The following is a 15,994-nucleotide window of genomic DNA, read 5'->3' on the forward strand; positions in this document are numbered from 1 at the left end:
TTGCCTTTTGGCAACTTCCCAGACCAATTTTTTCCTTTCATCATTTTTCGAGGGGCTTTTAATTCTATGGTTGTTAATGTGTTTGGCTAATGCTGAACATAACCACTTCCCCATTTATAAGAGGGTGTTCACACTTATGCAACCACATTATTTTAGTTTTGTTCTTGTTATTTTCCTCCTTAGAATGATTGAAGTTTGTTTCTTAAAGGTATTGTACAGATTATGGGTGACATTAAAGGTGGACAAAAAATCTGAAATGATTCTTCATTTTATGATTTTTTTTTTTTTTACATGACAAAAACCTGGCATTTTATCAGGGGTGTGTAGACTTTTTCTATCTCCTATAATACTACTTCTCTTGTATATTACTCCCGGTGTGTCAGTTTTCATTGTAATTTGGAATTCAGGATTAATGGATGACATTTTGGTTTTCTTTCTCTACAGTCGGCCTGGAGATTTTATGCCACTAACCTGAGCAGAATCGATCTGACGGCCACCTGGAAGTATTACGAGACTATTGTCCAGTTCCCATATTTTAGGTAAGCATCGCTTCCTTGTAATGATAGGTCAGTGTCATAGACTGGATATTAAGGTTGTGGTTGTTCACGGAGAAAAAATTACGGTAGTCAATGTGGGATTAAAGCAAATCCATCATCAGATTTTACAATACAAACTGCATACATTATGAAATAATTCCCTTACACCTGATGAGGCCGGTGTGGTTACTATGAACTTAAAATCCATAGAAGAAAGGCTGTATAATCCTTTTTTGAAAGTTTAACTCCACCTAAGCTACTTATTTATCTATCCTGGTCTACTTCATTGGCAGCTCGGAATTAACCCCTTATCTCCTGGTGCACTATACCACCCAGCTTGATTGACAGCTCCTCAGTGTCCCGTTACTCTGCTTCTGCTGAAGCACTGCCCACATAGGCTGATTAAAGGAAAAAAAAGTTGAAAATGTCGTATTTGCGGGTGCTTCTGGGTCCAGAGGACAGAAGGTAACCAGGAGACTGGAAAGATGGGAATTTTGCATCCGTCTCCACTGTTAAGCCGATGATTGGAGCGCTCACAGGGAGGATATAGTGTGTGTATATATATATATATATATATATATATATATATATGTATATATATATGTATATAAATAAAAATATATATATATATTACCAATTCCTGTTCATGAAATATATATATACCATGGTACTGTCACTGCCAAGCTCCACAATAGCACAAGAAAGATTATTTAGTGCCATAACAATCATTTTACAGGGCAATTGAACCAATGTTCCAGATAACGTATGGTCTCTTTGAGTTGGCGATTTATAGAGTAAGAGGAACGAAGCTATTACATTTTATATATTTAATCCGAAATTGTAGGCAGTGCACAGAAGAGGCATATATCATTACATAAAATAAAAAGGATAAACAAAAGAAAATGACTACACCTTGGTCACTGAAATGGCCCCAATATATGGAGGGAGGTACTCCTTAAGAAAATGGGTAACAATCCACGTTTTCAACAAGTAGTATATGGATACCTCCCAACTTTTAAAGAAGGAAAGGAGGGACAAAGTTTGCGGCAAATTTTTAGGCCACGCCCCCTAACCACACCCATTTCACAGTCACACCCATATCCACTCCCCATCCACACCCATTCAGCATGGACACGCAGGCAGCCGGCGGGCCTCCAGCATGGACACGCAGGCAGCCGGCGGGCCTCCAGCATGGACATGCAGGCAGCCGGCGGGCCTCCAGCATGGACACGCAGGCAGCCGGCGGGCCTCCAGCATGGACACGCAGGCAGCCGGCGGGCCTCCAGCATGGACACGCAGGCATCCGGCGGGCCTCCAGCACGGAGAGGCAGGCAGCCGGCGGGCCTCCAGCACGGAGACGCAGGCAGCCACAGTGAGGCGGCCGGTCGCCCGCACAGTGAGGCGGCCGGTCGCCTTCACAGACAGGCGCGGGCCGCCCGAACAGAGAGGCGGCCGTCCGCCCGCAGAGACAGGCGGCCGTCCGCCCGCAGAGAGAGGCGGCCGCACGCACAGAGAGGCGGCCGCCCGCACAATGAGGCGGCCGGCCGCCCGCACAGTGAGATGGCGGGCCGCCTGCACAGAGAGGCTCCGGCCGGGGGGGGGGGGGGGAGGGAGGGGAATCAGCGCTGGGGAGATTCAGTTTACATACCTTAGCAGCAGCACAGAGCAGACAGAGACTAGTTTCGGGCAGCACGCTCCTCTCTGTTATGCCACGTCACGTGTTAGGATGGTAGGAGGGAAAAGCAGGGAGGCGGGGAGAGAGTGGGTGGGCGGAGCCCGGGATACGGCCGTCCCGCCCGTGCCAACGGGACAAACAATGCAAAGCGTGATAGTCCCGCTGTATCCGGGACGGTTGGGAGGTATGTATATGAGCGAGCACTACCATGCTCGGGTGCTCAGTACTTGTAACTAGTGATGAGTGGGCACTACCATGCTCAGGTGCTCAGTACTCGTAACTAGTGATGAGCGAGCACTACCATGCACAGGTGCTCAGTACTCATAACTAGTGATGAGCGAGCACTACCATGCACAGGTGCTCAGTACTCGTAACTAGTGATGAGCGAGCACTACCATGCTCGGGTGCTCAGTACTCGTAACTAGTGATGATTGAGCACTACCATGCTTGGCTGCTCAGTACTGGTAACTAGTGATGAGTGGGCACTACCATGCACAGGTGCTCAGTACTCGTAACTAGTGATGAGTGAGCACTACCATGCTCGGGTGCTCAGTACTGGTAACTAGTGATGAGCGGGCACTACCATGCTCAGGTTATCAGTACTCGTAACTAGTGATGAGCGGGCACTTCCATGCTCAAGTGTTCGGTACTCGTAACTAGTGGTGAGTGAGCACTACCATGCTCAGGTTATCAGTACTCGTAACTAGTGATGAGCGAGCACTACCATGCTTGGCTGCTCAGTACTCGTAACTAGTGATGAGTGGGCACTTCCATGCTCAATTGCTCGGTACTCTTAACTAGTGGTGAGTGAGCACTACCATGCTCGGGTGCTCAGTACTCGTAACTAGTGATAAGCGGGCACTACCATGCACAGGTGCTCAGTACTCGTAACTAGTGATGAGCGGGCACTACCATGCTCGGGTGCTCTGTACTCGTAACTAGTGATGAGTGGGCACTACCATGCTCGGGTGCTTGATACTCGTAATTAGTGATGAGTGGGCACTACAATGTTCGGGTGCTCAGTACTCGTAACTAGTGATGAGTGAGCACTACCATGCTCGGGTGCTTGATACTTGTAATTAGTGATGAGTGGGCACCACTAATGTGGTAGTGCCCGCTCATCACTAGTTACGAGTACTGAGCACCCGAGCATGGTAGTGCCCACTCATCACTAGTTATGAGTAACGAGCACCTGAGCATGGTAGTGCCCGCTCATCACTAGTTACGAGTACCGAGCACCCGAGCATGGTAGTGCCCACTCATCACTAGTTACGAGTACCGAGCACCTGAGCATGGTCACTAGGTACGAGTGTGACGCCCTGGGCAAGCCAGGGGTCACAGGTCATGACACCACCACACACCCCACATTCCCTGCAGGCACACCAAAGTCAGAACACAAATCCTTGTTGCCCTCCTCCAGGGGCTGATGTCCACACCAGCGTGTGGGCCAGGCGGTTGGCTCCGCCCACCGAGGAGTTCACAGTCCTGGAGGCGGGAAAACCAGCAGTTAAGTTGAGAGTTGAGTTTGAGAAGGAAGTGGTAGAGGAGCAAGTGACAGGAGTGGAAGTGAAGGAGAAAATGACAGCAACAGAGCCTGAAGTTAGTCCGGGTGTGTGCCCCACACTGAGACAGCAAGGTTGGCAGACGGCGGTGACCGTCTGCAGGAGTGGCCTATTGGAGTCTACCGTAAGGACCGTGGACGGGTGGTGGCCCGGCGGTACCGGACCGGTACACAAAGAGAAGCCAGCACCATTGGCAGGGGCCTTTCGGATCCCGGCAAGGCTTGGAGTCGCCGTACAATTTGCCAAATCCGTCAGTGAAGGGGACCTCCGGGTCTCCCAACAGCCAAAGTCTCAATTGAAGGCAACCGTCCAACCATAGTGGAGAGACACCGCCACCGCCAAGGCACCAGTTTCTCAGGGCCAGCGCCTGCGGGCAAAAGAGAGGGGCTCCTCCGGCTCATATCCAAGCTGGGGAGCGGGTTACCGGTGGGAATCCATCGCTACCAACAACCGTATTTAGGTGCAGGGAAGAGACAGTCACCGCTAACTTGCAGGGAACATCAACACCGCAGCCGTCCGAGGGAGCCGTCCAACCAGCCGCTTGTTTACCGTGAACTGTGTCATCATCCTTGGGCTGAGTGAGTACCTCCGTGCCGTGCGGCACAGCGCTGCTCCTGCGTCCCTGCACCTCAACAGGCCCCATAACCCGCCTGTCAACCATCCTAACTCCCCATCATCGGGCCCCGGGACCACCAACCCCCCTACCCACGGAGGGGAGGGCCAACATCTAGCTGCTCCATACCATCACTCCCGGGATCCCCATACAGAGCAGCGGTGGTGTCCACACAATCACCACATCCGTGGGTGGCATCACGGACAATAATTCCCCAAAAACCAATCCCCTTTTCACTCACGGGCGAGGAGCGCCGCTCGAGTCCCCGGGATCCGGCACATCGCTTGAGCCACCGAGCAGCAGAGGCCGCAGCAGCAGCGGCAGCCGGACCCCGAGCAGTGGGAGAGCGCGGCGTCCCCTCCTCCGCCCGCGACACGAGTACTGAGCACCTGAGCATGGTAGTGCCCACTCATCACTAGTTACAAGTACTGAGCACCCGAGCATGGTAGTGCCCGCTCATCATTACTCGTTACGAGTACTGAACATTGCAGTGCTCGCTCATCACTAATGTCAGCGGATTGTAGTAGGTGAGTATGTCCCTCCTGCTCACTGTATAAGGTGTCTTTTGCCTTCCTATTTTGTACCTAATGAAGGAGTTCGAATAGCTCCGAAATTGCATTGTCATTAAAATTCCCCTCTCTCCAATCTCCTGGTTGTCCTGTCTCCTCTGGACCTAGCAGCACCCGCAAACACCACATTGTCCACTTTGTTCCTGAAGCTCCGTGTCTGACCACTTCAGGCTCAGCGGGTGGAGCAGCAGCCAACTCCTACCATTCCTCCAGCCCTATGCAGTGAGTCTCTATTTCTCAGTTTTATTTCACACAGGGAGTGCCCATGCTTCTTATTCTTTCCCATAGCCTTATTGTCGGCTCCTCAGTGTCCCTCCTCTCTGCTGATGAATCTCCACCCACTTAGCTTGATTGACAGCTTTTGAATGTCACTGATTCTCCACCCTCCTGGACTTATTTACGGCTCCTCAGTGTATCTCATTGCTGCTGCGACTGAATCTCCACCCAAATAGCATGATTGACAGCTCCTCAGTGTTCCTCCTCACTGTTGCGCTCACATTGCTCAGTACAAGCTGCAGCTGTCAGTCAGGATGGATGGGTGAAGGCTGGACAGTACATATTCAAGGACTCTTAGATTCTCTTCACAGTTTTAATGTCAGGATTATTCAGCCACTCTGACATGGATTTTTATAGTAAGTACACCAGTCTCACCATGTCTAGAGGTCTATTCAATAATGCATGCAGTATATATTGTATAGGTGTATATATTGTATAGGTGAACGGCACAGCAGAAATACCTGCGTGGTGTTACGCTGGGGGGAGAAAGACCCCTGGTGAGTGACGCAACACAAAGGCTACACAATACAATGGTAGGCCCTTATACTAGAGTGAGAGGAGTGGGGTCACCTCCTAACACTCACCTGCACTTCCTAATGTCCCTAGATGGGTCCTTCCCCCTGTGAGCCTATCACGTTCCTAGGCCCTTGCTGACCCTGAGCTCAGCCAGGGCCAATGAGACACTAGTATAGCCATTACAATAAGACAACGAGAAGTAGGTAAGACAAACAGGTGGGGAAAAGCACAACGAAAAGCACTCCAAGGTTTGTTCAGTAGGAACCTCACAGCTGCAACAGAAACAACACCACAGCTATGCAGTAGCGCCTTCAACATGGACAGCATAGGTATGAGCTATAGCCGGCATAGGGAGGAGTGAGGAGTGGATATTTATAGGAGAAAGGACTGGCTGCAACTGAGGTTACAACTACTTGTTAGATCACTGCAGGATAGAAGTGCACCTTAACCCCTTCAGTGCCGGATGGAATAAAATAAGCTCCAGCTGAAGGTAAATGGCGAGCGTGCACTAAAGTGAATCTGCGATCAGCAATATGCTTCTGATCACAGATCCCTCCGAGATCACATCAGGATGCGACACACTAGTGATAAAACTGAGAGAGGAAGAAAGAAATGGGAGCAGTAAAGAAGAGGAAAGGGGAGGAAATGAGAAACTATATAAGAAAAGGAGTGAGGGAGGTAGGAGCAGAATGCAGAGAGGAAGAAGGGAAAGGATGAGAAGAAGAAAGGAAATAGTGGAAGGAAGAAAGAAAGCATAGAGGAAAATTAAAGGAAGGTAGGAAAGAAGATGGGAGTAAGGAAAGGGGAGAGGACGGAAAAGCAGGGCAGAATGAATGGAGGAAGGATGGATGAAATAAAACAAGGAGGAAAAAAGGAGTGTAGTAAGGAAGTGAGATGAAGGAAAGAAAGTGAAAATGAAAGAAAGAGAGAAAGACTGAAAGAGCTAAATAATGAAAGGCAAAGAAAGAAAGGGAGTGAAAGAGAAAGAAATAGAGAAAGAAAGAGAGAGAGAAAGAAGAGAGAAAGAAAGAGAGAACGAAAGAGAGAGAGAAAGAGAGAGAAAAAAAAGAGAGAAATAGAGAGAAAAAGAGAGAAAGAGAGAGAAAGAAAGAGAGAAAGAGAGAGAAAGAGAGAGAAAAAAAAGAGAGAAATAGAGAGAAAAAGAGAGAAAGAAAGAGAGAAAGAAAGAGAAAGAAAGAGAGAAATAGAGAGAGAAAGAGAGAGAAATAGAGAGAGAAAGAGAGAGAAATAGAGAGAAAAAAGAGAGAAAGAAAGAGAGAAAGAAAGAGAAAGAAAGAGAGAAAGAGAGAGAGAAAGAGAGAAAGAAAGACTAAGCTGTTAACTAAGGAAACAAAGACGTGAGAGAAGGATTTAGGAGCTATAGATAAGTGGAGAGGAAGGAAGAGAGCGATAATAGAACATTTGTCTGAAAAACTGAAGAAAAAAAGGAAAAGGAGAAAGTAATGAAGGATACAACTATGAAAATAAGGAGGAAAAAAGCAAAGAAAGGAAGATGAAAAGGTAAAAAACATACAGTCAGGGCCAGAAATATTTGGACAGTGACACAAGTTTTGTTATTTTAGCTGTTTACAAAAACATGTTTATACATGTTTATACATATATATACAATTATATATATATAATATGGGCTGAAAGTGCACACTCCCAGCTGCAATATGAGAGTTTTCACATCCAAATCGGAGAAAGGGTTTAGGAATCATAGCTCTGTAATGCATAGCCTCCTCTTTTTCAAGGGACCAAAAGTAATTGGACAAGGGACTCTAAGGGCTGCAATTAACTCTGAAGGCGTCTCCCTCGTTAACCTGTAATCAAGGAAGTAGTTAATAGGTCTGGGGTTGATTACAGGTGTGTGGTTTTGCATTTGGAAGCTGTTGCTGTGACCAGACAACATGCGGTCTAAGGAACTCTCAATTGAGGTGAAGCAGAACATCCTGAGGCTGAAAAAAAAGAAAAAAATCCATCAGAGAGATAGCAGACATGCTTGGAGTAGCAAAATCAACAGTCGGGTACATTCTGAGAAAAAAGGAATTGACTGGTGAGCTTGGGAACTCAAAAAGGCCTGTGCGTCCACGGATGACAACAGTGGTGGATGATCGCCGCATACTTTCTTTGGGGAAGAAGAACCCGTTCACAACATCAACTGAAGTCCAGAACACTCTCAGTGAAGTAGGTGTATCTGTCTCTAAGTCAACAGTAAAGAGAAGACTCCATGAAAGTAAATACAAAGGGTTCACATCTAGATGCAAACCATTCATCAATTCCAAAAATAGACAGGCCAGAGTTACATTTGCTGAAAAACACCTCATGAAGCCAGCTCAGTTCTGGAAAAGTATTCTATGGACAGATGAGACAAAGATCAACCTGTACCAGAATGATGGGAAGAAAAAAGTTTGGAGAAGAAAGGGAACGGCACATGATCCAAGGCACACCACATCCTCTGTAAAACATGGTGGAGGCAATGTGATGGCATGGGCATGCATGGCTTTCAATAGCACTGGGTCACTTGTGTTTATTGATGACATAACAGCAGACAAGAGTAGCCGGATGAATTCTGAAGTGTACCGGGATATACTTTCAGCCCAGATTCAGCCAAATGCCGCAAAGTTGATCGGACGGCGCTTCATAGTACAGATGGACAATGACCCCAAGCATACAGCCAAAGCTACCCAGGAGTTCATGAGTGCAAAAAAGTGGAACATTCTGCAATGGCCAAGTCAATCACCAGATCTTAACCCAATTGAGCATACATTTCACTTGCTCAAATCCAGACTTAAGACGGAAAGACCCACAAACAAGCAAGACCTGAAGGCTGCGGCTGTAAAGGCCTGGCAAAGCATTAAGAAGGAGGAAACCCAGCGTTTGGTGATGTCCATGGGTTCCAGACTTAAGGCACTGATTGCCTCCAAAGGATTCGCAACAAAATATTGAAAATAAAAATATTTTGTTTGGGTTTGGTTTATTTGTCCAATTACTTTTGACCTCCTAAAATGTGGAGTGTTTGTAAAGAAATGTGACAATTCCTACAATTTCTATCAGATATTTTTGTTCAAACCTTCAAATTAAACGTTACAATCTGCACTTGAATTCTGTTGTAGAGGTTTCATTTCAAATCCAATGTGGTGGCATGCAGAGCCCAACTCACGAAAATTGTGTCACTGTCCAAAGATTTCTGGACCTAACTGTACGTAAGAAAATGAGAAGAACAGAGAAAAGGGAGGAAGAAAGGAAGAAAAAGGTAGGAAGGAAGGATGAATGTTTAAAAGAAAGCATTGAAGAAGAAGAGAAGGGTAGAAAGGAAATGGGAAGAAAGAAAGTCCTGTGTAGTGACTGTATGCACACCAGGAGCAGACCCTGTACAGCTCTGCGGGGGGCGAGAAGACCCCCAGGAGATCCACGACTGACCATAAATGGTAGAAGGGTTAGCAGAAAAAGCAAGTGGCCCAGTAACTTGGAGGCCCCCAGCCCACATGGGTCTGAAAGAAGGCAGGAGTATAAGAATATACAGTGAGTCCACACAGAGTATACAGGTGCAGGCAGTGCTCCACAGAGAACACCCACATGGCAGCCAATATTCAGCCACATGGTAGCCCACATTCACACACATGACAGCCAACATTCAGCCACATAACAGGCCACATTCACCCACATGGAAGCCCACATTCAGCCACATGACAGCCCACATTTAGCCACATGACAGCCCGCATTCACCCATATGACAGCCCACATTCACTTACATTACAGCCCACATTCACCCACATAACAGGCCACATTCACCCACATAACAGGCCACATTCAGCCACATGACAGCCCACATTCACCCACATGACAGCCCACATTCAGCCACATGACAGCCCACATTCACCCACATGACAGCCCACATTCACCCACATGACAGCCCACATTCACCCACATAACAGGCCACATTCACCCACATAACAGGCCACATTCAGCCACATGACAGCCCACATTCACCCACATGACAGCCCACATTCACCCACATGACAGCCCACATTCACCCACATGACAGCCCACATTCACTTACATTACAGCCCACATTCACCCACATAACAGGCCATATTCACCCACATAACAGGCCACATTCAGCCACATGACAGCCCACATTCACCCACATGACAGCCCACATTCACCCACATGACAGCCCACATTCACCCACATGACAGCCCACATTCAGCCACATGACAGCCCACATTCATTCACATAACAGGCCACATTCAGCCACATGACAGCCCACATTCACCCACATAACAGGCCACATTCAGCCACATGACAGCCCACATTCACCCACATAACAGGCCACATTCAGCCACATGACAGCCCACATTCACCCACATAACAAGCCACATTCAGCCACATGACAGCCCACATTCACCCACATAACAGGCCACATTCAGCCACATGACAGCCCACATTCACCCACATAACAAGCCACATTCAGCCACATGACAGCCCACATTCACCCACATAACAGGCCACATTCAGCCACATGACAGCCCACATTCACCCACATAACAGGCCACATTCAGCCACATGACAGCCCACATTCACCCATATGACAGCCCACATTCACTTACATTACAGCCCATATTCAGCCCCATGACAGCCCACAATCACCCATAAGCTCAAAATGCTCATTCCTCCCCTTATGGCTTGAATTCAATTTAATGATATTTTTCCCAATTTTGTATTTCTGGCAAATATTAATCATGGAGCCTTTTTATACTGCACCCATATTAGATCCAACAAATAAATATTCTTCCAAAACTCCACTAATATAAGAGAGGGAAAAATCAGGGTATTGACACTGCTCCGGATATTCTGTGGATTTATCCTCTGCCGCTGTCATGACACAGAGTGTTACCCACAGATTATCTCATCGCTGCGCTGCACACACCGGCATGGAGGCGCCGCCGACAAAATGATAGATGACCATACTAATCAACCAAAAGAACGACACCCCGAGCTAATGTGTCTCTCTTCTTTCCTTTCTTTTGCTTACAAATTTCCTTCAAAGGAAAGAACCATTGGATGGTGCCACTAGGTATGACTAATATCTGTCTATATATCTATCTATCTATCCATCCATCTATCTATGTATCTATCTATCTATCTATCTATCCCTCTATCTATCTATGTATCTATCTATCTATCTATCTATCTATCCCTCTATCCCTCTATCTATCTATCTATCCCTCTATCCCTCTATCTATCTATCTATCTATCTATCCATCCATCTATCTATCTATCTATCTATGTATCTATCTATCTATCTATCTATCTATCTATCTATCTATCCCTCTATCCCTCTATCTATCTATCTATCTATCTATCTATCTATCTATCTATCCCTCTATCTATCTATCTATCCCTCTATCTATCTATCTATCTATCTATCTATCTATCTATCTATCTATCTATCTATCTATCCCTCTATCCCTCTATCTATCTATCTATCTATCCCTCTATCTATCTATCCCTCTATCCCTCTATCTATCTATCTATCTATCCCTCTATCCCTCTATCTATCTATCTATCTATCTATTGATACATCCATCCACACACCCATCTTTCCGTCTGTCCATCCATTTATCAATCCATCTATCTATCTGTCCATCCATCCACCAATCCATTCATCTATCTATCTATCTATCTATCTATCTATCTATCTATCTATCTATCTATCTATCTATCTATCTATCTATCTATCTATCCCTATATCTATCTATCTATCTATCTATCTATCCCTCTATCTATCTATCTATCTATCTATCTATCTATCTATCTATCTATCTATCTATCTATCCCTCTATCTATCCCTCTATCTATCTATCTATCTATCTGTTAGGGCCAGATGGATGGGCAGACCCGGGAGGTGGATCCACTGGGCCGAACTCCCCGATGAGGGAAAGGAGTCCGGTAGCCGGAGCACTTTAGGTAGCAGGACAGTCCGTGCACTGGAACACAATGGAGAAGTCCCTGGGACCACGAGGTCACTGATGGTGGTCCGGGTGACGGAGCTCAGGTTCGGAAGCCGTGATGATGTCTGGCGGGGCCCGGAACCGTTGGAGCGAGATGACGGGTCACCGCAGGGAACCGAGATGGTACGGACTGTCAGGATGGCAGATGGGCAGCGTTCGGGGTTCGAGATACAGCAGGACCGGATGGCGTTGCAGGATCGGCTCTAGAAGAGAGAGAGGTAAGTATCTCACAGAACACAAGGAGACCTGACTCCTAGCTTGGGAAAACATGAAGAACAGGCCCCGCTCCCTTGGACATTAACCCCCTTTATACCCTGTACCTGTATGCATCATTTCCTCTCAGTGGACACTGGCCCTTTAAGAAAGGGTCAGTGACCGCGCGCGCGCCCTAATGCGCATGCGCGCGGCCCGGGTGCCAGAAGCCAGGGCAGGAAGCTGAGAGGAGGACGCAGCAGAGCCGGCCAGGGACTGGGAAGCCGACGGGCGCCGGGAGCGGGAACCCGGAGGCTTGGGAAGCGTGGGCACAGGAGGCTGGAGAGCGGGGAGCGTGGCAGGTGAGCCGGGAAGCGGAGCAGAGGACCCGGGGAGCGTGACAGTACCCCCCCCCCCACGCCCCCCTCCCCGCAACTGGGACAGGAAGGCACGGATCAGAGGAGTGCCCACATTCTCCCTGGGCTCCCAGGACCTATCCTCAGGACCATACCCTTCCCAGTCCACCAGGAAGAACTGTCGACCTCGTACGGTCTTCATGGCCACGATATCCCTTACCGCATAGATGTCGTCCTCAGCAATAGGAGGAGGAGCCGGACTGGCGGCAGCGGAGAAGGGACCAAGGACAACCGGCTTGAGCAGAGACACGTGGAAGGAGTTGGGTATCCTCATCGTGGCCGGGAGCTGTAGTTTGTAGGAGACCTCATTGATCTTGCCGAGGACTTTAAACGGTCCGATGTAGCGAGGTCCCAGCTTGTAGGATGGTATCTTCAGTCGGATGTATTTGGAAGCAAGCCAGACGAGATCTCCCGGAGAGAAACACGGAGGATCCAGACGTCTCTTGTCCGCGTGCCTCTTCATCCGCAGGGATGCACGTGCAAGGGAGGCCTTAACTGAGTCCCAAATGGTTGTAAAGTCACGGAGTACTGCATCAGCAGCAGGGATGTCCGAGGAAGAGGATACAGGCAATGGGACAGACGGCTGAAGTCCGTAGACGACATGGAAGGGAGAACTGGAGGAGGACTCACTGACGTGGTGGTTATGGGAGAATTCAGCCCAAGGAAGAAGCGTGGACCAATCGTCATGATGGGCGTTGACGTAGTGACGTAAGAAAGAGGTCAATATCTGATTGACCCGTTCCACTTGGCCGTTCGACTGAGGGTGGTAGGCCGAAGAAAAGTCCAGAGTCACTCCCAGATGTTTACAGAGAGCCCTCCAGAAGCGGGAGGTGAACTGAGTTCCTCTGTCGGACACTATGTGTGATGGAAAGCCATGCAAGCGGAAGATGTGATGTATATAGGCGTCCGCGAGTTCCTGGGCAGAGGGCAGTCCAGCCATAGGAACGAAATGGGCCATTTTAGAGAACCGATCCACCACGACCCATATGACTGTGTGTCCGGAGGACAATGGCAAGTCCGTAATAAAGTCCATCGCTATGTGTTGCCAGGGAACTGAGGGTATGGGCAGAGGCAGAAGACGGCCATATGGCAGGTGTTTGGGAGTCTTGTTCCTGGCACAGGAGGAGCAGGCAGAGACAAAAGAGGCGACGTCCGTGCGAAGAGATGGCCACCAGTAATGACGTGCAATCGCACTCCATGTTCTCTTCTGACCTGCATGACCGGCTGTTTTCGAGGCATGGCCCCAGTGTAATACTTTTTGCCTGTCAGTCTCAGAGACATAGGTCTTCCCAGGCGGTATCTGGGCCAGGGTGACAGGAGCCACCGGAATGATCTTACTAGGACAGATGATGGGTTGGGATGTCTCTTCCTCCTGCTCCATGGGCATGAAAGACCTAGACAAGGCATCAGCGCGTACATTCTTGTTCGCGGGTCGGAAATGGAGCTGGAAGTCGAACCGGGCAAAGAACAAGGACCACCTGGCTTGCCGTGGGTTCAGTCGCTGAGCCGTCCGCAGGTATTCCAGGTTTTTGTGGTCCGTGTAAATAATGACGGGGTACACTGCTCCTTCCAGGAGATAGCGCCATTCCTCCAGAGCCAGCTTGACTGCCAATAGCTCTCTGTCACCGATGGTGTAGTTGCGTTCAGGCGCTGAGAAACTCTTGGAGAAGAAACCGCAAGTCACCATCCTCCCGGAGGAGGTTTTCTGCATGAGCACTGCTCCGGCTCCCGAGGAGGAGGCATCCGCCTCCAAGGTGAACTGGCGGTTTAACTCTGGACGGTGGAGTACAGGAGAGGAGGCAAAGGCTCGCTTTAGAGAGCCAAACGCGGCGTCGGCCGCAGGTGACCAGTCCTTTGGATTAGCCCCCTTCTTGGTCAAGGCGGAAAGAGGAGCAGTCAGAGCCGAGAAGTGAGGAATAAACTGGCGGTAATAGTTGGCGAATCCCAGAAAGCGTTGGATTGCCTTCAGTCCAGAAGGAGGAGGCCAGTTGAGAACGGAAGAGACCTTCTTTGGATCCATCTGCAGTCCGGTATCGGTGATGAGGTAACCCAGGAAGGGGAGAGAAGACTGTTCGAAGACGCACTTCTCGTACTTGGCGTACAGACGATTCTCTCTCAGTCTTTGTAGAACCAGTTGCACGTTCTCTCGGTGGGTCTGGAGGTCCGGAGAGAAGACAAGGATGTCATCCAGATATACCACCACACAAACGTAGAGAAGGTCCCGGAACACATCGTTCACTAATTCTTGGAAGACTGCTGGTGCGTTACACAGGCCGAAGGGCATCACGCAGTATTCATAGTGCCCATCGCGAGTGTTGAACGCGGTCTTCCATTCATCCCCTGAGCGGATACGGACCAGGTTGTAGGCACCCCGAAGATCCAACTTGGTGAACACACGAGCTCCTCTGAGGCGATCAAACAATTCGGGGATGAGCGGCAGGGGGTACTTGTTTTTTACGGTGATTAGGTTCAATCCCCGGTAGTCTATACATGGGCGTAGGTCGCCCTCTTTCTTCTTTACGAAGAAGAAGCCTGCTCCAGCAGGAGAGGAGGATCTCCGAATGAATCCCTTAGCCAGGCTCTCTGTGATGTACGTAGACATGGCCCTTGTTTCGGCTGGAGACAGTGGATATATCCGTCCTCGAGGTGGTGTAGTTCCCGGGAGCAGGTCAATGGCACAATCGTAAGGACGATGTGGCGGAAGTACTTCGGACTCCTTCTTATCAAAGACGTCCACGAAGGACCAATAGGCTGAGGGCAGTCCCGGTAGGGACTCGGGAACCGGAGGTCGCCGGATAGGTTGTATGGTCTTCAGACAGTTCTCATGGCAAGAAGACCCCCATCGAGTGATATCGCCAGTACCCCAGCTGACTGAAGGCTCGTGTGTCCGCAACCAAGGAAGGCCCAGCAGGATTTGATGTGACATATGTGGGAGGACGTAGAGAGCGATGTTCTCGGTGTGCAGAGCACCGATACGCAGTTCAAGCGGCTTGGTGATCCAGGAGATGGTGTCAGAGAGGGGTCTCCCATCCACAGAGGCAATCACAAGAGGTTTGGCGAGTGGAGTAACAGGCACCTGGTATTTGTCCACCGTGGCCTGCTGGATGAAATTGCCTGCTGCCCCAGAATCGAGGTACGCCTCCGCCGTAAACCGCGTCTCTCCCGTTGTCACTTGCACAGTCCATGTAACTGGGTCTGAGAGAGTCCCAGCACCTAGGGTGGCCTCTCCTACCAACCCTAGGCTTTGGAGTTTCCCGGCCTCTCTGGACAGGAGCGTAGCAGGTGTGTGCCCTCTCCGCAGTAGAAGCAGAGACCCTTGGCGAGCCGCTCTGCTCGGCGTTGTTCAGACTGTCGCACACGGTCGATCTGCATGGGCTCATGGACGGAGACACCAGAGGCCGTTGACTGGAGTACGGCGGGCTTCTGTGGAGGAGAGGAATGCCTTACCGGACGTCTCTCACGGGACACCTCTTTGGACCGCTCCTGAAAGCGTATGTCCACTCGAGTCGCTAGGGTAATCAGGGCGTCCAGGGTGGACGGTACGTCACGTCCAGCCAGCTCATCTTTGATTCGACCCGAGAGTCCTTCCCAGAAGGCGGCGGTTAGGGCCTCGTTATTCCAC

General features: G+C 49.3%; 1 protein-coding gene across 3 annotated transcripts in view; it reads left to right on the forward strand.

Annotated features, from left to right (window-relative positions):
- The window catches only part of KCNQ3 (potassium voltage-gated channel subfamily Q member 3), a 289,722-nt gene that overhangs the window by 228,571 nt on the left and 45,157 nt on the right, over positions 1 to 15,994 (forward strand). For 2 of the 3 annotated variants that reach the window (XM_075352849.1, XM_075352850.1), the window contains exons 8-9: positions 445 to 539; positions 10,801 to 10,827. In XM_075352849.1, the coding sequence (XP_075208964.1) occupies positions 445 to 539; positions 10,801 to 10,827 (122 nt within the window). The remainder of the gene's footprint in view (positions 1 to 444; positions 540 to 10,800; positions 10,828 to 15,994) is intronic. The other variant, XM_075352852.1, reaches the window with a different exon arrangement.

The sequence above is a fragment of the Anomaloglossus baeobatrachus genome, chromosome 6 (genome assembly GCF_048569485.1).
Source record: "Anomaloglossus baeobatrachus isolate aAnoBae1 chromosome 6, aAnoBae1.hap1, whole genome shotgun sequence".
NCBI lineage: Eukaryota > Metazoa > Chordata > Amphibia > Anura > Aromobatidae > Anomaloglossus > Anomaloglossus baeobatrachus.